The following is a 27,500-nucleotide window of genomic DNA, read 5'->3' on the forward strand; positions in this document are numbered from 1 at the left end:
TCGCAAGCAGCTGACAAATTCTGTGTCATTGTTTTCCGAGTCGGTGCCTTTACTTACTGAATCACTTCAGTGTGTGCACACATCCCGAATGACATTCCTTGTGTTGTAACTGTACTTTTCCTTTCTCACTGCAGCTTCCATGATGTTTCAGTACTTTGTGAAAATCTTCCCCACCGTCTATGTAAAAGTTGATGGAGAGGTATGAAATGTGACAATTCAGCAGTGTACTAGTGGCAGTGACATGGTTAAGGGGTCAGTTCCTCCTAGGGGCAAAGTGTACTAATGGCAGTGACATGGTTAAAGGGTCAGTACATCCTAGGGGCACAGTGTACTAATGGCAGTGAAATGGTTAATGGCTCCCACCTGAGTAATTGATGCCATTTTCACACATCTGAAACCTATTCATGTTTTTAAGTTGGTTTGTAAACACGCTGAGCGGAGACTTGAAGGGTTTGATTTCCTCCGGCAGCTCCTTTTGTGTGATGTCACTGGGTGTCTGCACACTCCTTTTGCACAGCCAGGGCCCCATCTAACTCCCTTATCTTTTATTGACTCTGAAGTCGGGGTGATCTAAGGGTAAATAAGACCTACCAACATCTCCCCACCCAATTCAGAGACGCCTAAGAAATGCAATTTGTATTCAAATTCCAAAGGAACACAAATAAGACATCTTTGCTACTGGGCCGTTTAGATTATATTATGGACGCCAATTCATTAGACATTTTTACAAATGTATTTTTTATTGTTTGGGACGGCTATGTGGGATTGCACCATTAAAACATTGAATAATTCTTTAATGAAAACTTAATTGCATTACTACGGATCATGGGGGTTTCTCCTGGAGAGGGAAATATGCTCCTATTTACATACTATGTACTGCACCCCCCCTGCTTTCTTTTTGGGGCAAAATATTCTGAACAAGGGAGAAGGATTTCCACAGTCAAATGCAAATACTATTTGAGGATTGCTTAGTTATTGCTTTGTAACGTACACTGTATGATCCGGACAACTGCATTACTTTAGTCACTACAATGTCATTTCTCAAGCAGCCTTACTGGCGGCACTTTATAAAACAAAAATATATATATTTTTTTAGATTTTATGCAGCATTTCATTACTTTTTAAATAACCGCTAATTACCTAAGCTGCTGATCGATTAGTTCTCACGTGAGCGATCAGCAAAGACCCTGCTACCCTGGGTTTGCGTAATGGTCGCCTTTCAGTTTAAAGCAGCAGTTTAAGCAATATCCTACATGTGTGGGAGAAAAAATATATAAATATATATTTTTTTATATAGATTTATTTATATAGATATATTTATTTATTTAGATTTTTATATATATTTATTTATATATATCTTACTATATATTTCTGAAAGTGTCCTAAGATGGCGGCGCACGGAAGGACCCCCTTCCTCCCTCGCGGAGTAACAAAGATGGCGGCGGCCGGAACGAGAGGTGACGTGTGTGTGTCACTGTGTGTCACTGTGTCACTGTGTGTGTGTCACTGTGTGTCACTGTGTCACTGTGTCACTATGTGTCAGTGTCACTGTGTGTGTGTGTGTGTGTGTGTGTGTGTGTGTTTGTGTGTGAGACACTGTGTGTGACACGGAGTGTGTGTGCGTGACACTGTGTGTGCGTGACACTGTGTGTGCGTGACACTGTGTGTGCGTGACACTGTGTGTGCGTGACACTGTGTGTGCGTGACACTGTGTGTGCGTGACACTGTATGTGCGTGACACTGTGTGTGCGTGACACTGTGTGTGCGTGACACTGTGTGTGCGTGACACTGTGTGTGCGTGACACTGTGTGTGCGTGACACTGTGTGTGCGTGACACTGTGTGTGTGTGTGTGTGTGTGACACTGTGTGTGTGTGTGTGTGTGTGTGTGTGTGTGTGACACTGTGTGTGTGTGTGACACTGTGTGTGTGTGTGACACTGTGTGTGTGTGTGACACTGTGTGTGTGACACTGTGTGTGTGTGTGTGTGTGACACTGTGTGTGTGTGTGTGTGTGTGTGTGTGACACTGTGTGTGTGTGTGTGTGTGTGTGTGTGTGTGTGACACTGTGTGTGTGTGTGTGTGTGACACTGTGTGAGACACTGTGTGTGTTTCAGGCACTGTAGGGTGGGGACCGGAGCTACAGGGGGTGGTCAGGAGCGTAAAGAGAGGGGGGAGCGGAGAAACATACAGGGGGAGAGGAGAGGAGGGACCCGGAAATTTTAAGCAACCCACCCCCCCTCCTGTCCACTGCCCCCCTCCTGCCCACTGTCCCCACCTCCTGTCCACTGTCCCCCCCCCCTCCTTTCCACTGCCCCCCCCCTCCTGTCCACTGTCCCCCCCTCCTGTCCACTGTCCCCCCCTCCTGTCGACTGTCCCCCCCTCCTGTCGACTGTCCCCCCTCCTGGCCACTGTCCCCCCTCCTGTCCACTGTCCCCCCCCTCCTGTCCACTGTCCCCCCCCCCTCCTGTCCACTGTCCCCCCCCCTCCTGTCCACTGTCCCCCCCCTCCTGTCCACTGTCCCCCCCTCCTGTCCACTGTCCCCCCCCCTCCTGTCCACTGTCCCCCCCCCCTCCTGTCCACTGTCCCCCCCCCTCCTGTCCACTGTCCCCCCCTCCTGTCCACTGTCCCCCCCTCCTGTCCACTGTCCCCCCCCTCCTGTCCACTGTCCCCCCCCCCTCCTGTCCACTGTCCCCCCCTCCTGTCCACTGTCCCCCCCCTCCTGTCCACTGTCCCCCCCCTCCTGTCCACTGTCCCCCCCCTCCTGTCCACTGTCCCCTCCCCCTCCTGTCCACTGTCCCCTCCCCCTCCTGTCCGCTGTCCCCTCCCCCTCCTGTCCGCTGTCCCCTCCCCCTCCTGTCCGCTGTCCCCTCCCCCTCCTGTCCGCTGTCCCCTCCCCCTCCTGTCCGCTGTCCCCTCCCCCTCCTGTCCGCTGTCCCCTCCCCCTCCTGTCGACTGTCCCCCCCTCCTGTCGACTGTCCCCCCTCCTGGCCACTGTCCCCCCCTCCTGTCCACTGTCCCCCCCCTCCTGTCCACTGTCCCCCCCCCTCCTGTCCACTGTCCCCCCCCCTCCTGTCCACTGTCCCCCCCCTCCTGTCCACTGTCCCCCCCTCCTGTCCACTGTCCCCCCCCTCCTGTCCACTGTCCCCCCCCCCTCCTGTCCACTGTCCCCCCCCCCTCCTGTCCACTGTCCCCCCCCCCTCCTGTCCACTGTCCCCCCCCTCCTGTCCACTGTCCCCCCCCTCCTGTCCACTGTCCCCCCCTCCTGTCCACTGTCCCCCCCCTCCTGTCCACTGTCCCCCCCTCCTGTCCACTGTCCCCTCCCCCTCCTGTCCACTGTCCCCTCCCCCTCCTGTCCGCTGTCCCCTCCCCCTCCTGTCCGCTGTCCCCTCCCCCTCCTGTCCGCTGTCCCCTCCCCCTCCTGTCCGCTGTCCCCTCCCCCTCCTGTCCGCTGTCCCCTCCCCCTCCTGTCCGCTGTCCCCTCCCCCTCCTGTCCGCTGTCCCCTCCCCCTCCTGTCCGCTGTCCCCTCCCCCTCCTGTCCACTGCCCCCCCCTTCCTGTCCACTGCCCCCCCCTTCCTGTCCACTGTCAAGAGAGCCACTAAATTAATAAAGGGGATGGACATTCTAACTTATGAGGAGAGGCTAGCTAAATTAGACTTATTTACATTAGAAAAGAGGCGTCTAAGAGGGGATATGATAACTATATACAAATATATTCGGGTCAATACAAGGAGCTTTCAAAAGAACTATTCATCCCACGGGCAGTACAAAGGACTCGGGGCCATCCCTTAAGGTTGGAGGAAAGCAAATTTCACCAGCAACAAAGGAAAGGGTTCTTTACAGTAAGGGCAGTTAAAATGTGGAATTCATTACCCATGGAGACTGTGATGGCAGATACAATAGATTTGTTCAAAAAAAGGTTGGACATCTTTTTAGATGGGAAAGGTATACAGGGATATACAAAATAAGTATACATGGGAAGGATGGTGATCCAGGGATTAATCCGATTGCCAATTCTTGGAGTCAGGAAGGAATTAATTTTTCCCCTTAATGGGTTTTTTTGTTTGCCTTCCTCTGGATCAATAAGTAAGTATAGATATAGAATAAAGTATCTGTTGTCTAAATTTAGCATAGGTTGAACTTGATGGACGTACGTCTTTTTTCAACCTCATCTACTATGTAACTATGTAATGTAAATCTCAATCTCAATCAATGTAAATCTCAATCTCAATCAATGTAAATCTCAATCAATGTAAATCTAAATCTCAATCAATGTAAATCTCAATCAATGTAAACTAAATCTCAATCAATGTAAATCTGAATCTCAATCCCAATCTCAATCAATGTAAATCTCAATCTCAATCAATGTAAATCTAAATCTCAATCAATGTAAATCTGAATCTCAATCCCAATCTCAATCAATGTAACTCTCAATCTCAATCAATGTAAATCTGAATCTCAATCTCAATCAATGTAAATCTCAATCTCAATAAATGTAAATCTAAATCTTAATCAATGTCAATCTCAATCAATGTAAATCTAAATCTCAACCAACGTAAATCTAAATCTTAATCAATGTCAATCTCAATCAATGTCAATCTAAATCTCAATAAATGTAAATCTAAATCTTAATCAATGTCAATCTCAATCAATGTAAATCTCAATCTCAATCAATGTAAATCTCAATCAATGTAAATCTCAATCAATGTAAATCTCAATCAATGTAAATCTCAATCAATGTAAATCTCAATCAATGTAAATCTAAATCTCAATCAATGTAAATCTAAATCTCAACCAATGTAAATCTAAATCTCAACCAATGTAAATCTAAATCTCAATCAATGTAAATCTAAATCTCAACCAATGTAAATCTAAATCTCAATCAATGTAAATCTAAATCTCAACCAATGTAAATCTAAATCTCAATCAATGTAAATCTAAATCTCAATCAATGTAAATCTAAATCTCAATCAATGTAAATCTCAATCAATGTAAATCTAAATCTCAATCAATGTAAATCTCAATCTCAATCAATGTAAATAAATCTCAATCTCAATCAATGTAAATAAATCTAAAACTCAATCAATGTAAATCTAAATCTCAATCAATGTAAATCTCAATCTCAATCACTGTAAATCTCAATCAATGTAAATCTAAATTTCAATCAATGTAAATCTAAATCTCAATCAATGTAAATCTAAATCTCAATCAATTTAAATCTCAATGTAAATCTAAATCTCAATCAATGTAAATCTAAATGTGAATCTAAATCTCAATCAATGTAAATCTAAATCTCAATCAATGTAAATCTAAATCTCAATCAATGTAAATCTAAATCTCAATCAATGTAAATCTAAATGTAAATCTAAATCTCAATCAATGTAAATCTAAATCTCAATCAATGTAAATCTAAATCTCAATCAATGTAAATCTCAATCAATGTAAATCTCAATCAATGTAAATCTAAAAGTAAATCTAAATCTCAATCAATGTAAATCTAAATCTCAATCAATGTAAATCTAAATCTCAATCAATGTAAATCTCAATCAATATAAATCTAAATGTAAATCTAAATCCCAATCAATGTAAATCTAAATCTCAATCAATGTAAATCAATGTAAATCTCAATCAATTTAAATCTAAATCTCAATCAATGTAAATCTCAATCAATGTAAATCTAAATCTCAATCAATGTAAATGTAAATCTAAATCTCAATCAATGTAAATCTCAATCAATTTAAATCTAAATCTCAATCAATGTAAATCTAAATCTCAATCAATGTAAATCTAAATCTCAATCAATGTAAATCTAAATCTCAATCAATGTAAATCTCAATCAATGTAAATCTAAATCTCAATCAATGTAAATCTAAATGTAAATCTAAATCTCAATCAATGTAAATCAATGTAAATCTCAATCAATTTAAATGTAAATCTCAATCAATTTAAATCTAAATCTCAATCAATGTAAATCTAAATCTCAATCAATGTAAATCTAAATCTCAATCAATGTAAATCTAAATCTCAATCAATGTAAATCTAAATCTCAATCAATGTAAATCTAAATCTCAATCAATGTAAATCTAAATGTAAATCTAAATCTCAATCAATGTAAATCAATGTAAATCTCAATCAATGTAAATCAAAATCTCAATCAATGTAAATCTCAATCAATGTAAATCTAAATCTCAATCAATGTAAATCTAAATTTCAATCAATGTAAATGTAAATCTAAATCTCAATCAATGTAAATCTAAATTTCAATCAATGTAAATCTAAATCTCAACCAATGTAAATCTAAATCAATGTAAATCTCAATCAATGTAAATCTAAATCTCAATCAATGTAAATCTAAATCTCAATCAATGTAAATCTAAATCTCAATCAATGTAAATCTAAATCTCAATCAATGTAAATCTAAATCTCAACCAATGTAAATCTAAATCTCAACCAATGTAAATCTAAATCTCAACCAATGTAAATCTAAACCTCAATCAATATAAATCTAAACCTCAACCAATGTAAATCTAAATCTCAACCAATGTAAATCTAAATCTCAATCAATGTAAATCTAAATCTCAATCAATGTAAATAAATCTCAATCTCAACCAATGTAAATCTTAACCAATGTAAATCTAAATCTCAATCAATGTAAATCTCAATCAATGTAAATCTAAATCTCAATCAATGTAAATCTCAATCAATGTAAATCTCAATCTCAATCAATGTAAATAAATCTCAATCTCAATCACTGTAAATCTCAATCAATGTAAATCTAAATTTCAATCAATGTAAATCTAAATCTCAATCAATGTAAATCTAAATCTCAATCAATGTAAATCTAAATCTCAATCAATGTAAATCTAAATCTCAATCAATGTAAATCTCAATCAATGTAAATCTAAATCTCAATCAATGTAAATCTCAATCTCAATCAATGTAAATAAATCTCAATCTCAATCAATGTAAATCTCAATCTCAATCACTGTAAATCTCAATCAATGTAAATCTAAATTTCAATCAATGTAAATCTAAATCTCAATCAATGTAAATCTAAATCTCAATCAATGTAAATCTAAATCTCAATCAATGTAAATCTAAATCTCAATCAATGTAAATCTAAATGTAAATCTAAATCTCAATCAATGTAAATCTCAATTAATTTAAATCTAAATCTCAATCAATGTAAATCTCAATCAATGTAAATCTAAATGTAAATCTAAATCTCAATCACTGTAAATCTCAATCTCAATCAATGTAAATCTAAATGTAAATCTAAATCTCAATCAATGTAAATCTAAATCTCAATCAATGTAAATCTCAATCAATATAAATCTAAATGTAAATCTAAATCCCAATCAATGTAAATCTAAATGTAAATCTAAATCTCAATCAATGTAAATCTAAATCTCAATCAATGTAAATCTAAATCTCAATCAATGTAAATCAATGTAAATCTCAATCAATTTAAATCTAAATCTCAATCAATGTAAATCTAAATCTCAATCCATGTAAATCTAACTCTCAATCAATGTAAATCTCAATCAATGTAAATCTAAATCTCAATCAATGTAAATCTAAATCTCAATCAATGTAAATCTAAATGTAAATTTAAATCTCAATCAATGTAAATCAATGTAAATCTCAATCAATTTAAATCTAAATCTCAATCAATGTAAATCTAAATCTCAGTCAATGTAAAACTAAATCTCAATCAATGTAAATCTCAATCAATGTAAATCTAAATCTCAATCAATGTAAATCTAAATCTCAATCAATGTATATCTAAATGTAAATCTAAATCTCAATCAATGTAAATCTAAATCTCAATCAATTTCAATCTAAATCTCAATCAATGTAAATCTGAATCAATGTAAATCTAAATGTGAATCTAAATCTCAATCAATGTAAATCTAAATGTAAATCTAAATCTCAATCAATGTAAATCTAAATCTCAATCAATTTCAATCTAAATTTGAATCTAAATCTCAATCAATGTAAATCTAAATCTAAATCAATGTAAATCTCAATCAAGTTAAATCTAAATCTCAATCAATGTAAATCTAAATCTCAATCAATGTAAATCTCAATCAATTTAAATCTAAATCTCAATCAATGTAAATCTCAAATCAATGTAAATCTAATTGTCAATCAATGTAAATCTAAATGATAATCTAAATCTCAATCAATGTAAATCTAAATCTCAATCAATGTAAATCTCAATCAATGTAAATCTCAATCAATGTTAATCTAAATCTCAATCAATGTAAATCTCAATCAATGTAAATCTAAATCTCAATCAATGTAAATCTCAATCAATGTAAATCTAAATCTCAATCAATGTAAATCTAAATCTCAATCAATGTAAATCTAAATGTAAATCTTAATCTCAAACAATGTAAATCTAAATCTCAATCAATGTAAATCTCAATCAATGTAAATCTCAATCTCAATCAATGTAAATCTCAATCTCAATCAATGTAAATCTCAATCAATGTTAATCTAAATCTCAATCAATGTAAATCTAAATCTCAATCAATGTAAATCTAAATCTCAATCAATGTAAATCTAAATCTCAATCAATGTAAATCAAAATCTCAATCAATGTAAATCTAAATCTCAATCAATGTAAATCTAAATATCAATCAATGTAAATCTAAATCAATGTAAATCTAAATCTCAATCAATGTAAATCTCAATCAATGTAAATCTAAATCTCAATCAATGTAAATCTAAATCTCAATCAATGTAAATCTAAATCTCAATCAATGTAAATCTAAATGTAAATCTAAATCTCAATCAATGTAAATCTAAATCTCAATCAATGTAAATCTAAATCTCAATCAATGTAAATCTCAATCAATGTAAATCTAATTCTCAATCAATGTAAATCTAAATGTAAATCTAAATCTCAATCAATGTAAATCTAAATCTCAATCAATGTAAATCTAAATCTCAATCAATGTAAATCTAAATCTCGATCAATTTAAATCTAAATCTCGATCAATGTAAATCTAAATGTAAATCTAAATCTCAATCAATGAAAATCTAAATCTCAATCAATGTAAATCTCAATCAATGTAAATCTAAATCTCAATCAATGTAAATCTAAATGTAAATCTAAATCTCAATCAATGTAAATCTAAATCTCGATCAATGTAAATCTAAATGTAAATCTAAATCTCAATCAATGTAAATCTAAATGATAATCTAAATCTCAATCAATGTAAATCTAAATCTCAATCAATGTAAATCTCAATCAATGTAAATCTCAATCAATGTTAATCTAAATCTCAATCAATGTAAATCTCAATCAATGTAAATCTAAATCTCAATCAATGTAAATCTCAATCAATGTAAATTTAAATCTCAATCAATGTAAATCTAAATCTCAATCAATGTAAATCTAAATGTAAATCTTAATCTCAAACAATGTAAATCTAAATCTCAATCAATGTAAATCTCAATCTCAATCAATGTAAATCTCAATCTCAATCAATGTAAATCTCAATCTCAATCAATATAAATCTCAATCAATGTTAATCTAAATCTCAATCAATGTAAATCTAAATCTCAATCAATGTAAATCTAAATCTCAATCAATGTAAATCTAAATCTCAATCAATGTAAATCTAAATCTCAATCAATGTAAATCTCAATCTCAATCAATGTAAATCTCAATCAATGTAAATCAAAATCTCAATCAATGTAAATCTAAATCTCAATCAATGTAAATCTAAATATCAATCAATGTAAATCTAAATCAATGTAAATCTAAATCTCAATCAATGTCAATCTCAATCAATGTCAATCTAAATCTCAATCAATGTAAATCTAAATCTCAATCAATGTAAATCTAAATCTCAATCAATGTAAATCTAAATGTAAATCTAAATCTCAATCAATGTAAATCTAAATCTCAATCAATGTAAATCTAAATCTCAATCAATGTAAATCTAAATCTCAATCAATGTAAATCTCAATCAATGTAAATCTAAATCTCAATCAATGTAAATCTAAATCTCAATCAATGTAAATCTAAATCTCAATCAATGTAAATCTAAATCTCGATCAATTTAAATCTAAATCTCGATCAATGTAAATCTAAATGTAAATCTAAATCTCAATCAATGAAAATCTAAATCTCAATCAATGTAAATCTCAATCAATGTAAATCTAAATCTCAATCAATGTAAATCTAAATGTAAATGTAAATCTAAATCTCAATCAATGTAAATCTAAATCTCGATCAATGTACATCTAAATGTAAATCTAAATCTCAATCAATGTAAATCTCAATCAATGTAAATCTAAATCTCAATCAATGTAAATCTAAATCTCAATCAATGTAAATCTAAATGTAAATCTAAATCTCAATCAATGTAAATCTAAATCTCAATCAATTTCAATCTAAATCTCAATCAATGTAAATCTAAATTTGAATCTAAATCTCAATCAATGTAAATCTAAATCTAAATCAATGTAAATCTCAATCAAGTTAAATCTAAATCTCAATCAATGTAAATCTCAATCTCAATCAATGTAAATCTCAATCAATTTAAATCTAAATCTCAATCAATGTAAATCTCAAATCAATGTAAATCTAAATGTAAATCTAAATGTCAATCAATGTAAATCTAAATCTCAATCAATGTAAATCTAAATGAAAATCTAAATCTCAATCAATGTAAATCTAAATGATAATCTAAATCGCAATCAATGTAAATCTAAATCTCAATCAATGTAAATCTCAATCAATGTAAATCTAAATCTCAATCAATGTAAATCTCAATCAATGTAAATCTAAATCTCAATCAATGTAAATCTAAATCTCAATCAATGTAAATGTAAATCTTAATCTCAAACAATGTAAATCTAAATCTCAATCAATGTAAATCTCAATCTCAATCAATGTAAATCTCAATCAATGTAAATCTAAATCTCAATCAATGTCAATGTAAATCTCAATCAATGTCAATGTATATCTCAATCAATGTAAATCTAAATCTCAATCACTGTAAATCAATGTAAATCTCAATCAATTTAAATCTAAATCTCAATCGATGTAAATCTAAATCTCAATCGATGTAAATCTAAATCTCAATCAATGTAAATCTAAATCTCAATCAATGTAAATCTAAATCTCAATGTAAATCTCAATCAATGTAAATCTAAATCTCAATCAATGTAAATCTAAATCTCAATCAATGTAAATCTAAATCTCAATCAAATTAAATCTAAATCTCAATCAATGTAAATCTAAATGTCAATCAATGTAAATCTAAATCTCAATCAATGTAAATCTAAATCTCAATCAAATTAAATCTAAATCTCAATCAATGTAAATCTAAATATCAATCAATGTAAATCTAAATCAATGTAAATCTAAATCTCAATCAATGTAAATCTCAATCAATGTAAATCTAAATCTCAATCAATGTAAATCTAAATGTAAATCTAAATCTCAATCAATGTAAATCTAAATCTCAATGTAAATCTAAATGTAAATGTAAATCTAAATCTCAATCAATGTAAATCTAAATCTCAATCAATGTAAATCTAAATCTCAATCAATGTAAATCTAAATGTAAATCAATGTAAATCTAAATTTCAATCAATGTAAATCTAAATCTCAATCAATGTAAATCTAAATGTAAATCAATGTAAATCTAAATCTCAATCAATGTAAATCTAAATCTCAATCAATGTTAATCTAAATCTCGATCAATGTTAATCTAAATCTCAATCAATGTAAATCTAAATCTCAATCAATGTAAATCTAAATCTCAATCAATGTAAATCTAAATCTCGATCAGTGTAAATCTCAATCTCGATCAATTTAAATCTAAATCTCGATCAATGTAAATCTCAATCAATGTAAATCTAAATCTCAATCAATGTAAATCTAAATCTCAATCAATGTAAATCTCAATCAATTTCAATCTAAATCTCAATCAATGTAAATCTAAATGTAAATCTAAATCTAAATCTCAATCAATGTAAATCTAAATCTCAATCAATGTAAATCTCAATCTCAATCAATGTAAATCTAAATGTAAATGTAAATCTAAATCTCAATCAATGTAAATCTAAATCTCAATCAATGTAAATCTAAATCTCAATCAATGTAAATCTAAATCTCAATCAATGTAAATCTCAATCAATGTAAATCTAAATCTTAATCAATGTAAATCTCAATCTCAATCAATGTAAATCTAAATGTCAATCAATGTAAATCTAAATGTAAATCTAAATCTCAATCAATGTAAATCTAAATCTCAATCAATGTAAATCTCAATCAATGTAAATCTAAATGTAAATCTAAATCTCTATCAATGTAAATCTAAATCTCAATCAATGTAAATCTAAATGTAAATCTAAATCTCAATCAATTTAAATCTAAATGTAAATCTAAATCTCAATTAATGTAAATCTAAATGTAAATCTAAATCTCAATCAATGTAAATCTAAATCTCAATCAATGTAAATCTAAATGTGAATCTAAATCTCAATCAATGTAAATCTAAATCTCAATCAATGTAAATCTCAATCTCAATCAATCTAAATCTCAATCAATGTAAATCTAAATCTCAATCAATGTAAATGTAAATCTAAATCTCAATCAATGTAAATCTAAATCTCAATCAATGTAAATCTAAATCTCAATCAATGTAAATCTAAATGTAAATCTAAATCTCAATCAATGTAAATCTAAATCTCAATCAATGTAAATCTCAATCTCAATCAATGTAAATCTCAATCAATGTAAATCTAAATCTCAATCAATGTAAATATAAATCTCAATCAATGTAAATCAATGTAAATCTCAATCAATTTAAATCTAAATATCAATCAATGTAAATATAAATCTCAATCAATGTAAATCTAAATCTCAATGTAAATCTAAATCTCAATCAATGTAAATCTAAATCTCAATCAATGTAAATCTAAATCTCAATCAATGTAAATCTCAATCAATTTAAATCTAAATCTCAATCAATGTAAATCTAAATCTCAATCAATGTAAATCTAAATCTCAATCAATGTAAATCTAAATCTCAATGTAAATCAAAGTCTCAATCAATGTAAATCTAAATCTCAATCAATGTAAATCTAAATCTCAATCAATGTAAATCTAAATGTAAATCTAAATCTCAATCAATGTAAATCTCAATCAATTTAAATCTAAATCTCAATCAATGTAAATCTAAATCTCAATCAATGTAAATCTAAATCTCAATCAATGTAAATCTGAATCTCAATGTAAATCAAAATCTCAATCAATGTAAATCTAAATCTCAATCAATGTAAATCTAAATCTCAATCAATGTAAATCTCAATCAATATAAATCTAAATCTCAATCAATGTAAATCTCAATCAATGTAAATCTCAATCAATGTAAATCTAAATCTCAATCAATGTAAATCTAAATCTCAATCAATGTAAATCTAAATCTCGATCAATTTAAATCTAAATGTAAATCTAAATCTCAATCAATGTAAATCTAAATCTCAATCAATGTAAATCTAAATCTCAATCAATGTAAATCTCAATCAATGTAAATCTAAATCTCAATCAATGTAAATCTAAATGTAATTGTAAATCTAAATCTCAATCAATGTAAATCTAAATCTCAATCAATGTAAATCTCAATCAATGTAAATCTAAATCTCAATCAATGTAAATCTAAATGTAAATGTAAATCTAAATCTCAATCAATTTTAAATCTAAATCTCAATCAATGTAAATCTAAATCTCAATCAATGTAAATCTAAATCTCAATCAATTTAAATCTAAATGTAAATCTAAATCTCAATCAATGTAAATCTAAATCTCAATCAATGTAAATCTCAATCAAGCGGTGACACTACAGCTTCCTTTTGGACCATTGGAGTGATGCTTGGGTGGCAGCCATATGGATTTCCCAAAAGGGGACCAGAACACTGGCGCCCAAAAATATCAAGATCTCAAGAACCAGGGGGTCTCCAGAGCGAAAAACAGTGCGGTTCAGCTCAGTGGGACCCACTGCTTCACATACTGTGTAACATAACGAATTAAATGTTGAGTTGGCTTTAAGTTTTATCTGGGAAGTTGCGCTCATGGAGAAGGTAACCCGTTGCATCACTGCACCGTGGCACTCATGGTTTGGGTGTATTGCTACTTATATTTGTGAAGCTCCCCAGCTCATCTCTCTCTATTTTATTAATTATCATTTGATGTTATTCAATAGTGTCTGTAACGACCCTACAATAAATGAAAAAACAAATGTGGGGCTTGTAAATGGCAGACGTTTGGTGGCATATGTTAGGTGGGACTGCACCGTCACCGCTAATCTCCCTCATACTCCATTCCAGATCTAGGGAAAGCGGAAGAGGAGACGGTGTTTGATCCAACTTCCTTAGACCCCGAACGCTGCGAAAGCTGCTACGGAGCCGAGACTGAAGATATCCGGTAATTGCATGTCAACCTTTTTACAGTGCTGGGGTTCCTGGCTCCCGCCGGCACTTCCGTGTCACGTGATCGCCCATGGGGCTGTCGCATGACGCAACTGGTGCATGGATGCCAGAAACATAAGTGGAGTAGTTGGCCCACGGATAGGGGCCTTCACCGCCCTCGGATAGTTGGCTGCTGCTGTTTAGCCGCTGGCCAGTTTTTGGTATTGAGGTAGGTGATTAGGAGTTAGGTTTTTTTTTTTTTTTTAGGGTATGGGCTTACCGGTTTCGGGTTTAGAGAACGGCCTTTCTGGGTTACCCTTTTTAGGGTAGACGTCCACGACGATTTGTCCTACACGTCGGCCTGAATTTCCCCTGCAACATACTAAAGTGGCCAGGCCGTACTAGGTATGTCAAAAGGGAGCTGTGAAGGTTATATAGGGGAGCGGATCTCACCCCGGAGATCGTGTGCCAATGGAAATGTCACCGCATCCGGTGACGTTTTGAAGGTGGCAGTCCCTTGTAGCTTACAAATAAACATACCGGTACAATCCCACGCAGCAAACTGTACAGAAAACCTTTTGTAAAGAATGGACCAACTGAAATGGCTTCTTTAAATGAATCAAATTGTGCGGAAAGCAAAAGATCTGTCTGCCATGGGTTCCCTGTAAAGTAATCACACGTGATATTTCTTTGGGGCATTTCAATGGTGAGGGGTTTGCCAATGAAGTGTTTTCTTTCCCCTTGTCCCACCCTGTCCTTATCGGAGAACCAATAAAGATATGGGGGCAGAGGAGAGGGGGCTCTGTCTGTGTAAACTCTTGTTTAAAAACTCGGGTGACATGAGTTTGCCCTCTTTAGATGCTCTGGCAGGTTGGGGTATGGCTGAGATGTTTCCATTTTCTGTGATAGTAGGTAGACCTATATTAAGTGTGTGTTGGGTGTAATTGTGATCATGTCAAGGAAGCTTTTTTTATTTATTTTTTTATGATCGTAACGTTAAAATTGTTGGTTATTTGCAAGTTCTGTAGTGCTTGAGGATGCGATCTATCGCGTTAGATAGTGTCCCGTGTGTGTATATCTCTGTCGTGGGGTTTGGTCCTTTGCAGTTATGTTTTAACTCAAGAGTTGCAATTCAAATGATTATAAATATTATTTATATTCTAATATGTTGGTAATCCTTTGCAGACGTTATGCTTGAATATATATTCATACTACTATTATAAATAATGATGTCTCGTGTTGGCTGGGTGGGCTCCTTCACATAATTCTTTCTGCCTTTGGTAGGTAGGCCGCTGACCACAGCATTGTGAGGTCACGTGAGCTCATCAGTGACATCATAACGCAGTGTGTTGGTTAGCTATAAATGCTGGAGCCTGCTAGGGGCAGTTATCAGACATTGGTTGGCATGGAGCAGAGGAGGTGAAGGGTTTCGTTGTGCCAGCATCAGCTTGGTTAACGCCAATAACATCCTGAGAACCAATACAGGTAGAGAGAGGTGTGCAGCTTATTCTAACAAGGGGCAGGGTTGAATTCGGGATGTTTTTTCTTAATTGGGTGAATATTCCCCTAAATCACATAAACAGAGTGACTAGTCGCTCACCTAGTAGTATTAAAAAAAAGAATCTGTCTCGAGTTTCCTAGCTGTTGGCCTCTCCACCCCAACAAGAACGTCGACGGCTGGGCGCAAGGTGGCTCTGTCACGTTCCGCGGCTGGCTCGGTTAATTTAAAATTGTTCAACCGTTTCAATTTGTGCTACGAACGATCAAATAAAAATATCACTTGTGAGCACGTTAACAGGTCTGCAACCCTGCCTTTTCCCATTATCTAACAGGATACTATGCTTCCACTACAGCTAGGGATTCTGGGTAATGACATGCAAATGAGCACTCGGTTTCCCCTTTTGCTTCTTATCCATTTTAACATGGGACCCATATAAGCTTCTGCCTGCCGCATTACACAGCTTTGCAGCACAGCCGGGGTTACAGAAGTACAGAGCCTGTAACCTACTCACATGATCCTACCCATGTTTTTCCTTTGCCAGAATATTCTTTAAATCCTAGAGAATATAAAAGCAACTCGCAATACCGGCGATTTACCTTGGCATTTTATGACATAAAGCAGATGACTTTTTGTGCTCGGAGTACACAATGGTTGGGCGCCACGCTGGCATCGCGTTCTAAGCGGATTCGCGTTGTAACGGGGTTGAGCTGTATCATTGTTATTGATTTGTTTCAGGTTTTCCAATGCTTCTGATCACTTTAAGGAGACTTAATATTATGAAAAGTGTATAGGTCAGACAGCACCCCCTTGGAACGGAACGGGTATCAATATATACAAATACCGGTGCAACAGGAACAAAGAGGGACCCCAATTCCCTCTAGGTTAATGGTAAAAAATAAAGGTGGTTCCCAGCACTGAAAACGTATTATTTGGTAAGGGTGGTAACGGGCACGTGTTAAATGATGAAAAAAACGCAATATTTGTTGCTGATAAAAGATATAGTGTGTGTACAGAAAGATGCAATATTCCATCTCATACAAAATATATCCGGTGATACACATCACTCGGATCATACACCAACAAGGACAATAACAGTACGATATATACAGAATATGTATCAAAATCAACACTAGTATGTATGCGCTCCGATACTTATCCACTACAAGGACTCGAGGAGAAAATCCCACGAGCATGGGGCAAGGGAACACGCAATTAAACAAGGGGGGCAACGTTTCGGGGCACTAACCCAGTCTTCAGATCAGTTCCCACGTGTCAAATACAGGTGGCACTTCCCTTCTCCTAAAAAGTGCCCCTCAAAATGCCTAGATCTGCGGCGTCCCAGCTCATCGGAGTCACAGCGCGTGTGAGACGCGTGTAATTGTGTGCTATTACTCATGTTTGTTTCCTTTTGCTCTTTTTCTTCCTGTTTTTGGTTGTGTATCTAGTTTGTGTGTTCACTCAGACGTGCTCATTTTGATACATATTCTGTATATATTCTCCTGCGATTGTCCGTGTCGCTTTAGGACCTGAGTGGTGTATCACATTGTTGACCTTTTTTTGTATGAGATGTAATATTGCATGTTTCTGTACACACTCACATCAGTAACAAATGTTCTATTGTTTTTTTCACTTAACGCGTGTGACCGTTCTTATTAACATATCTCTCGAGTGCTGGGAACCACCTTATTTTCTTAAATTAGATTATGATTCTAGAATGTGTTTCCTAGTTCTTTGCAGTTATTGTTTCACACATTCTGTCACTCGTAATAACATGGTTGTGTTATCTGGTTCCTCGCAGGTGTTGTAACTCCTGCGATGATGTCCGCGAGGCGTACCGAAGGAAAGGCTGGGCGTTCAAGACTCCGGACTCCATAGCCCAGTGTAAGCGGGAGGGTTCAGCCAGAAGATGGAAGAGCAGAGGAACGAGGGCTGCCAAGTGTACGGGTTTCTAGAAGTCAACAAGGTAAGTGCTCCTCACACGTCTCCCATATTAAGACCAATGTGACTCGATCGTCAGATCCTGCTCCTGCCTTGTAACACCATATATACAGGAGGGACTTCATAATCTTGTTACTAGGGGAGAGAAAGTAGGAGGCGTAGGACAAGACTTCACCCGTATACTTTAATATAAATAGTGTCCCTCCGAAAACAATAAAAATGACTTATTTTTATATCTGACACTAAATTGTTTTATTCTTTTACATGTAGATATATACTAAAAGGAGAATGAAATCATAAACTAGTGTCCTAATATACATAAAAATGTGTATCCATTTATACACATATATACACACGTATATTAATGTATTTGTAAACATGTAGGTATTCAGACGTCTGTCTGTATATTGATGTATACAGTATGTAGATGGTTAAAACATGCAAAAATATATAAATATCGTGTGACGAGTGAGAATTAAAATGTGCGAATAAGTGTGAAAAAATAAAATACTGCACATTCCAAATAGAAAAAAATGTATCTACAGATGTATCAAAGAACAAAAAGTGGGGAAGAAGTGCCACGAAATGATACACTGACTTCCAAAGTCTCGTAACTTAAAAGGAAATCTTCATTACTAAACAAGCGTGAAAAACTGCACTCGCGTGCTAGATACCCTTTAACCCTTCCACTGCCAAGGGTACTTTGCAAAGCAACTACAGCGGAAGAGTTGAGGAATGTTTGGGTTGAGGGCAGCAGCAGCAGTGTCACAGGTGCAGATAACACATTGTTGCTCTGCTTTGCGTTCGGTGTACATGCAGAGAAGTGCCAAACTGTCCCGCATGCAGGCGTGGAATTGTAAGCATTTCCTGCCCCCCAGACTGGATTCCTTGGGAAACGCTTCGGCAAGCTTCAAAGGGTTAAAAACGGCGCTAGAGGAGTCTGCCATTTTGCCAGTTCGCAGCTTTCAGCTGCTTGTCCCATCTATAGTCTCCAAAAGAAAAGCCGTTCCCTTTATAAATAAATGTATCCCCCCACGTCTCCTGGGTATGATGCTGGGGGTCTCCTGAGCTGAACCGCGTTGATTCCAGCTTCGGGGACCCCCTGCACCCTGAGATTCTGACCTCTAAAGGTGCTGCCGGTATGTAATGCGGGATTAAAGGTTCGGAGGCCAATAGGAAGCCACAAGGGATGACGTTGGCCAGCTGGACCTTTAAACTTCCATATTGCGTGCCCATCCGGGGCCCTCTCAGAGGTAAGTACCTCTGGGAGCAGGGGGTCCCCGGAGCTCGAATTAACACCATTCAGCTCTGAGGACCCCCTGCTTCCCAACTAGGGTTAAAAAATAAATAAAAGTAAAGACTTCAGTGGAAATTAGCCTTAAGCGAAACTAGCGATTTTTGTGGAGCATTTTGCCAATAAGCTCGTCCAGAGGCATGGAGTCCCCCCATGACGAATCGCGGGCAGACCCTTACTCCCACTCATATGGCACATTCCACGCTTTGCGAGCTCGGGCGACCCTTTCGCCCGTTCCTAGTTCTGCGGGAAGGTCATTGCAGGTGTTCGAAGCCGTAACCAAACCAATGTGTTTCTTTGCAACAGGTCGCTGGGAACTTTCACTTCGCGCCCGGGAAAAGCTTCCAGCTGTCCCATGTCCACGGTAAGTGAGGCCTTCGGGTGACCTGTCGTGTTGATATTGGGTCATGTTCGATGGCTGGGGAAAGACACCTCCTGTGGCGCTGAGGAATGGTTTAATTGTGATTGCAGACAAAGTTCTTTTCTTGATGGATTCCTCAAGAGAAAAAGAGAAAACAAGCATACACACTGTGGGGTCCTGAGTCTGTATGGGGACTGCACCTTAGTGTTGGGGGGTATCACAGTTACAGCATGAGCTGCCAGGTGACACAGCAGCAAGGCATTGTGGGGAGTGACTTTGGAAGCTCCCGCAGTGAGTAAGAGTGATTTACCCCACTCCCCCTCTCCCACTGCTGCCTTCACACACTGAGGGTCAGTTAGGTGGTTTATTAAGCATATGTTTTCCCCACAGGCTCAGGACCCTTTACTGCCTGGGATCACTCACACAGTGTAATTAGTGAGATGGCAATGAGATTTATTAATTGGGAGTTTTGGGGGACTATTTTCTAGCAGAGGGAGCACAGGGTAACAAAGTTTGGGAAATGCTGGTCTACACCATAAAACCCATTGGGAAAGACTATAAAAGACCACCATATTTACAACTTGGAGGAGAGGGGGATATGAGAACGTTCTAACATATGGAGGGTTCCAACAAAGTAGAGGAAGGAAGCCCACTGTATCTCAGAGAAAAGTGTTATAACAAGAAGCCACGCTCGGAAACTGGGGGGTGGAAGGCTCCGTGAAAATGTGAAGTCGTTCGTCACGGAAATGGTGGTATATTTGTGGAATTGGCTCTCAGCAGAAGTGGTATAAGGCTAATGTAGTAAGAGGATTCAAACATGCTTGTGATGGACATTAGGCCATCGTAAATATGAGCGCCAAGGATCTAGTAGGGTTGGAGTTTGACAGCCGATAGGAAAATGGACAGACTGGGTGGGCAAAGTGGTTCTTGCAACAAGATTTACACTGACCAGTGGGTGACCAAAACAAGGGGTTGTTTAACCAGGGTGCTCTAGTTACCCAAAAGAATTAAAGGTTGTGTACTAATGTCAGTCTCTGCTGTCTTATCTTAATCAGGACTGTTCCGTGTTGTATAATTAAGACCTCTCCTCTCCCCTCTGCCTACTTTTCTGTGCAGTACACGCAGTTGAGAGTAAGTGTTACAGAATACTGTCTATTCTCCATCTCGCTATACCTATTCTGTACAGGGGGCTTTGGCAAGCTGACTTTGGGACCAATTCATTCAAGACCTCACAGAATTGTGCCGTGTTCATTATGTAGTTATTGCATGGCTAAACAGGGCCAACCTGCCTTTTTTGGATGCACTTCTGTGAGAGATGTACATTTGCTAAACCCATAAAGCAAATTCGCGGGAAGCCATTTGTCCACTGCAGCGGCCGGTGCGGGAAAATGGTGGTTTCCACTGACCGTCTTTGGAGCACGATCTGCTTCTCAAAGTTGCGTCCCACAATGCTTTGCGTAGCGCTAAGAACTCCATATGTCGCCACCCCCAATATCCCACTGCTGTACTCCAGGCTGGGGAAGAAATCCACTTGTCCAGTTTGTCCAGCTCTGTTATGATGTAGAAAGAGGATTGTACCTTGTTAGCCGGTAGAATAGACACTACAAAAGTAGTGTAGAAGTCCTCAGTGGTTAAGTCGTGGTTGTGAGGTGCGCTGGCTTTTAGGAACACAAGTCCTGCTGGGATTTTTTTTTAACTAAAATCTGCCTGAAGAGACCCCTGGTTCTGAGAGCTAGCTCTTCTTAACCACAAGTTGGCCATTAAAGGTTTCACTTGTACCCTATGTTTGTCTGATGTATAAATAAGTAATTTAGTATGAATTAGTAACAAGTCCAGGGATCGGGTCAGTTGTTTAGCAGTTTTGAGAAAATACCTCAGGCGGCCATTTTTAATTGCCTACAGGAAAAAAAGCTTTTACAGCAACATTGTGCTGAAATGCTGCAGTGAGGATACTGGAACTGCACCTCCAACGCTGCAATTCTCTCCCCAAAAGTAAAATAAATCGTGTGATGTGGCAATGCATGCCCTGATTTTAGGGGTTTCCATTAGGAAGAAGGTAGAATTCAGTTAGGATTATTCTAGATCTTGGGTGATTTTTAAAGATGAAATCTTCCCTAGGAGCAATGTGTGCTAATGACAGTGACCTGTTTAGGGGTCACATTGGTTTATTGTCTTTTAACCAGAAATATTTAGTGAGCGGAGACCTGGGTGGGGGATGATTTTCCTCTGGCTGCTCCCTTTTGTCTGATGGCACTTTGTGTTCAACATGAGTTTGCACAGGCAGAGCCCCCTCTCACCCTCCCCTTATCTTTATTGGCTCTCTGATAGGGACATCGTAGGGGGAGGGTAAACAAACCCCTTGATTGACAATGGCTCCCCATCCAGAGGCCCAGAAGAAATTAATTTTCACAGAATTAAAGCCGCCAATCTTTGCTTTTAGCACAGTTAAAACTTTTTAGGGAAGCCAATTAGACTATTAAATGCTTTATCAAGGTTGCATTCGGGTCGGCAACATGGCACTGCCCCTGTAAACCCACCAATCTTTCATTAAGTCGCACGAAGGCCTGCAATCCAAGTATAACTAGCCATTTCTGATCATTCAATTCACCATGCTACAGAAGAACTTCAGCTCCATGTAACCTTTCTTTTATCTTGGCTCAGGGTCTTCAGTTGCATATTGTGGGCAGCACGTGCGATGGAAAACCTTCTAAAGACAAATCCAGTAGATCCTTTTCCTCTTGCAAGCTAAACTTCCTCTGCTCCTCTTTCCTTGTTATGGGGAGGGGCTTATAATGGTAAACTATAGGGCTGTTATAAAAAGGAGTAGAAGTCGTGTGTGTTCCCTTTAGAGAACACGCACGCGCACGCGCACACACACACACACACACACACACACACACCAGGACTGCCCTTCTCTTCTGCTGCCGCTTCTCTGCACGGTTTGCCAATTGTCACCCCTATGAATTTTGAGGACGCTGCTCTTCGTCGCATTATGATCGCCCACCTCCGCTACCGCTTTTATGATCATTAGCGTCCTCAATGCAGAAGGGTTACTCTCAGAACAGTGCATAGAAGCCCCAATATAGAATGTCCAATATGACATTACTTGATACATTATTTTTTTTTATTCCAAATATGGGTCATTTAGTTCAATTGTTTGGCCAAACATGCATCCTTGTTAAGGTGACCCTTTCATCAGGTACCTTCACTACCAATGTTATACTTTATGCTTTGTATTTCCTCCACTGCATAGGTTAGTGTTTTTCAACCAGGGTTCCTAGGGGCCCCTTGGGTTCCCTGGGCATCCCTAAGGCTGCGGTCCCAGTGCGTTCTGTAGCACGCACGCCCGAGGGCGTGTGCACAGCGCTTCACCGCAGATCGCGGCCCTGGGCGTGGTGGGCTTTTTGCGGGGGCGTGGCCATCACCATGACCTCACGTGGCTGGTCTGCCCTCATTGGATGAACCGCTGGCGGGGGCGTGGCCACGTCTCCGTCGCAAGTTCCACATACAAAAAAATTGTATGTGTGAACTTGCAGTACAGCGCGGCTGCTAAATGCGCACCGACGCATGTACTTGGCCCGGTAGAACGCACTGGAATCGCAGCCCTAATGGTTCCTTGCAATTTTATGGTCTTGAAAATTGTACTAAATACAGAAGAATTTCCAATGCATCTGATCTCAGACGCGCTATTAGAGAGGGCTGGGGGTTCCTTACAGTGCATCTGATCTCAGACGCGCTATTAGAGAGGGTTGGGGTTCCTTACAGTGCATCTGATCTCAGACGCGCTATTAGAGAGGGCTGGGGGTTCCTTACAGTGCATCTGATCTCAGACGCGCTATTAGAGAGGGTTGAGGTTTCTTGCATAAATAACATTTATCCATTACATTTGTTTAGGGCGGTGAATGGGGCAATGTTTGTTAATATAGTGTTTTCTTTCCCCTTGGCTCACACTGTCCTTATTAGAGACCCAATAAAGATAGGGGGCCGGGGAGGGCTCTGCCTGTGCAAACTCTTGTTGAACACATGGTGACATCAGACCGAAGGGAGCAACCGGAGGGAATCACAAAATTGCTTTATCTGGCTTTATTCTCCACCGTCTGAGAGGCAGTTGGTCACTTGTACGTTACAGGCGCCTCTTGTATGTAAGCGGTTAATGCAATTGTGCTTTATGAAGATCTGTATATATCTTTTTCTTTTCTATCGACAGTTCACGATCTGCAGAGCTTTGGACTTGACAATGTGAGTATGATCAGAAATAGCATTATTAGACCAGGAGTGGCTAACTCCAGTCTTCAAGGGCCACCAACAGGTTAGGTCAGGGGGGCGCAAACTGGGGGCACAAGATTTATTTGGGGGGGGGGGGCACGTCGGTTATAGAGGCCCCGCGCTCTTCCCCCCCAAAGCATTTAAATTTAATGCCAGGAAGCGCGCGTGGCCTCTAACTTATTTACCTTGACTTTGGGCGATGCGTTGCCGTGGCATAAAATGACGCCGCAGGTTGACATAACATCACATGACCCCGCGGCGTAATTTGACGCCAATTGTTAGGTATGGGGGGGCGCGCGAGCACTAGGGCTGAGCAGGCAGAGGGCGTAGCGCAGAAAGCTTGCGCACCCGTGGGTTAGGTTATAAGGATATTCCTGCTTCAGCACAGGTGCTGCTGCCATTCTGACTAAGTACCAATGTAAAGGGGTTTTGGCTGCACACCACAATATAATAAATACATACAGTTTACCGGTGCTGCTGGTTATAGGAAGTACCTGCCAGGCAAATTCCAATGTACACTGAGGAAAAAAGAGAGATCCAGCGCTCCACGGATTTCAAGATAAATGAATTTATTGTGCCACACGACGTTTCGATTAGGCCTAATCACTTGAAAAAGACCTGTTGGTCGAAACGTCGTGTGGCACAATAAATTCATTTATCTTGAAATCCGTGGAGCGCTGGATCTCTCTTTTTTCGCCATTCTGATTAAGCCACTGATTGCGCGACCTGTGCTGAAGCAGGGATATCCTGAAAACATAGCCTGTTGGTGGCCTTTGAGGGCTGAAGTGGACCACCTATGCGTTAGTTTGGTACCAGAGCGAAACCATTGCCCTGTGGATCAGCGATGTAGGAAATGGTCCAAAATGTGTTGGAGAAATGTTAACTGTTTTCCAAAATTAAATTCCCTGCTAAATATTTCACCAAGCATCACCATGCTAATATCGGGAAATTTGCCTTAGATTTGGGGGCTTTCAGCGAAATACCACCACTCTGTGAGCGAACCCTTGTTTCCGTATTTATAGTCTCTGCATTACGTGATTGTAGAGTTATTAGCATATTAAACAGTTATAGTGCACATTGGCCCAGATCCACACACTGGTGCTGATCTTTAGCACGCCTCCGCTCCCATTCATATCGTTAGGAGTATGGTCATGCTAAAGCTTGGCACCCTTTTGTGTATCTGGGCCATTGACTTATTGCTTGGAGCATCGCGTTCGAGCTGTGACTCAGCCGCGGTTATATTCACAACTCCAGGGTACGTTTTGCTTGGTTCCTGACCTCATGCAAAGTTTTCGCACATCTCTACGGACCAGATTTGATAGAAAAGTGTTACATTACAATGTGCCTTCACACCTGCAAATCCTGTTAAGCAGGGCGTTGGCTTGACATGTCGCCTCACATTGCTTCGATTTGTAAGCTCTGTCTGGGCAGGTCTTGCTTCATGTTGAAGGTGTATACCAGGGGTCTTCTACTAGTTCTCCAAAGAGGTCAGATCAGTAAATGGGCGACAAGGGTTATTTCAATGTCATTTTAGATGCATCTACATAACATCTGTACCATATATATTTACTTTACCTTAACTTACAAGTGAGTTTCGGTGTGAAAAACACTAAGTAACTGGTATGAAATTAGCAAGTCCATGGGCCACATTAAGGTCCCGCGCCAGGCGCCAGTTTGAGTCGTGGTGTTATACCCTTCTGTATTTTACATGGCATATCAGGAGTGCCGTATATTAATACTAAATGTGTTCTTTCAGATAAATATGACGCATCACATCAAACATCTTTCCTTTGGGAGGGATTATCCGGGCATCGTAAACCCACTTGATGGCACCAGTGTCGACGCCAGCCAAGGTAAATATATTTCAATGTTGATCATGTGCTTTTGGATTCATATCGAAGGAGATCTCGACATTCATTCACTCTGTAAACTGTACAGTTGGGCAATATACCGATATGATGTAATACCGCGGTAGTAAAAATTACGATAAGTTAATATTCACATTTATTATAGCGGTATTGGTGTTTGCTGTGGACGTCAATGGAGGTTTTAATGGACAGAATGTGACTTGCAGTTTAAAGGTGCAAACACAGCCAGAGGAAAAAAAGCATCACCCAGATGTGACCCCTTAAACATGTCACTGCCATCAGTACACTTTGGCCCTATGAAGGATTGTCTCTTTAAAATGTGTCGGCTTGATAAAAGGCAGATCTGTCATTGTAAATAGGATGCGAGACCGCTCCTTCACTTCCCATCCCTTGAGTTTTGGGGCACGCCTTGTCCCTCAGAAGATCGCTTTGCCATGTGTTTGCCCTTTTCCTCTTAAAGGGGCAGTGTCTCCTATGATCAAATTATGTTTGAGGTCGCACCGGGGTGATTGCATTTTTCTTACCAGAATCCAATACCTGGAAATATTTTTAACTCAATTTGTTTTTAGTTTGGAGACACTTGGGAGGGGTTTGAATAGGCGGTAACATTTCTTCCGGCACCAGAAGGGGTCTTATGACATAGCACTGCTTGGTAAATGTCCTTTCGTGCTTCCTTGATATACAAACACACCATTACATGAAAATATTCAATTACTGTCTTCATTAATTGGGATATGGCCTTACTTTTTGAGCCAAAACAAGTAACAAAATAATTTCTCTGGGAACATTCATCATAGAAACATTTAGCAAATCAGATCCATTCTCACCACTTACTGAAACGGCGGGTCCAGGCCGGTTCCATGCTTTTTTCTTTCTAGGAGGATACAGATACTTATTACTAAAATGCCTTGTGGCTTCTACAGCGACCATGTGGCCCTGAACCCCTCGTCCCTTCACAAAGCCCTTGTGACATCCGGCCCAGGCCCTGGCACACCAGAGGGTTGTCGTGACTTAGTCCTTGTTTTGTAGGGAGAGTTCGGGCTGACGCCCCCACGGTGCAGCCTGAGCAAAGCGGAAGTGGGGGCCATCCCGTTTTTGTTTTCCTGGTCAAGCCATAAACTCACCTGGAAACGGAGAGAGAGCAAAGTGGTTACCAGTATAGATACAGATCACAAGAAATACTGGTTTATGGTTTTCCGTACAAACTCCCACTGGAAAAGAAACAAGGCATTCAGTCCGACATGTTTGACTCCATGCGATTTCCATCCAGTCCATGATTTCTAGCGCTAAACCGTGCAAGATGATTGACAGTATAGTGCAAAAAATTACGATAATGCGCTCTTTAATCGGTGAAAAGATGAGCGTCCCGCATAAAAACAAATAAATCCTACTTGCCCAAGCTGCAGGGACAGATAGTTAAGATTCTCTCACCCCAAGAGAAAAGATAGTCGCAGTGAAAAACATACCCTATAGCGCTGGGAAGACAGACCAACAAAATACAGTGTAAACTGTGTGTGAGCAGACACCTCCCATCTAAATTAGGGCATTTACAATCAAATGTCAATAGAACAACATTGAAAATGGCGCCCGCCTCTGGTGAAGACCTCCTTTTGGGATTGGAGATATGCGTAGATGTATTTCTGTGGGATCCCCTTCTCCACACCTCAATGGTCTGGGTAGAGACTGTAGCTCGTGGGGTGTGGATCACAAAATGGGGAGCGGAAAGCCGGCGCGCGCACATAGTGATGCAATTTAATCACCAAATGGAAAATGGTAAATATGCACAGTGCCCTTACACATATGAAGAGGAACTCACAATTGAATACAACAGACTTTGT

The 27,500-nt window shown here is 38.4% G+C and overlaps 1 protein-coding gene across 13 annotated transcripts in view; it reads left to right on the forward strand.

The window, feature by feature from the left end:
* Positions 1 to 27,500, forward strand: part of LOC142486177 (endoplasmic reticulum-Golgi intermediate compartment protein 3-like) — a 31,519-nt gene that overhangs the window by 205 nt on the left and 3,814 nt on the right. For 2 of the 13 annotated variants that reach the window (XM_075584825.1, XM_075584833.1), the window contains exons 2-9: positions 135 to 199; positions 1,379 to 1,457; positions 14,354 to 14,450; positions 17,734 to 17,898; positions 19,474 to 19,531; positions 20,645 to 20,659; positions 23,736 to 23,767; positions 25,551 to 25,647. In XM_075584825.1, coding sequence (XP_075440940.1) covers positions 17,842 to 17,898; positions 19,474 to 19,531; positions 20,645 to 20,659; positions 23,736 to 23,767; positions 25,551 to 25,647 — 259 coding nt within the window. In that variant the 5' untranslated portion in view covers positions 135 to 199; positions 1,379 to 1,457; positions 14,354 to 14,450; positions 17,734 to 17,841. Of the gene's footprint in view, positions 1 to 134; positions 200 to 1,378; positions 1,458 to 14,353; positions 14,451 to 14,480; positions 14,664 to 17,733; positions 17,899 to 18,418; positions 18,653 to 19,473; positions 19,532 to 20,583; positions 20,660 to 22,189; positions 22,324 to 23,735; positions 23,768 to 25,550; positions 25,648 to 27,500 lie in introns of those variants that run through there. The other 11 variants (XR_012798841.1, XR_012798839.1, XR_012798843.1 and 8 more) reach the window with 11 other exon arrangements.

Source organism: Ascaphus truei, unplaced genomic scaffold, assembly GCF_040206685.1.
Source record: "Ascaphus truei isolate aAscTru1 unplaced genomic scaffold, aAscTru1.hap1 HAP1_SCAFFOLD_766, whole genome shotgun sequence".
NCBI lineage: Eukaryota > Metazoa > Chordata > Amphibia > Anura > Ascaphidae > Ascaphus > Ascaphus truei.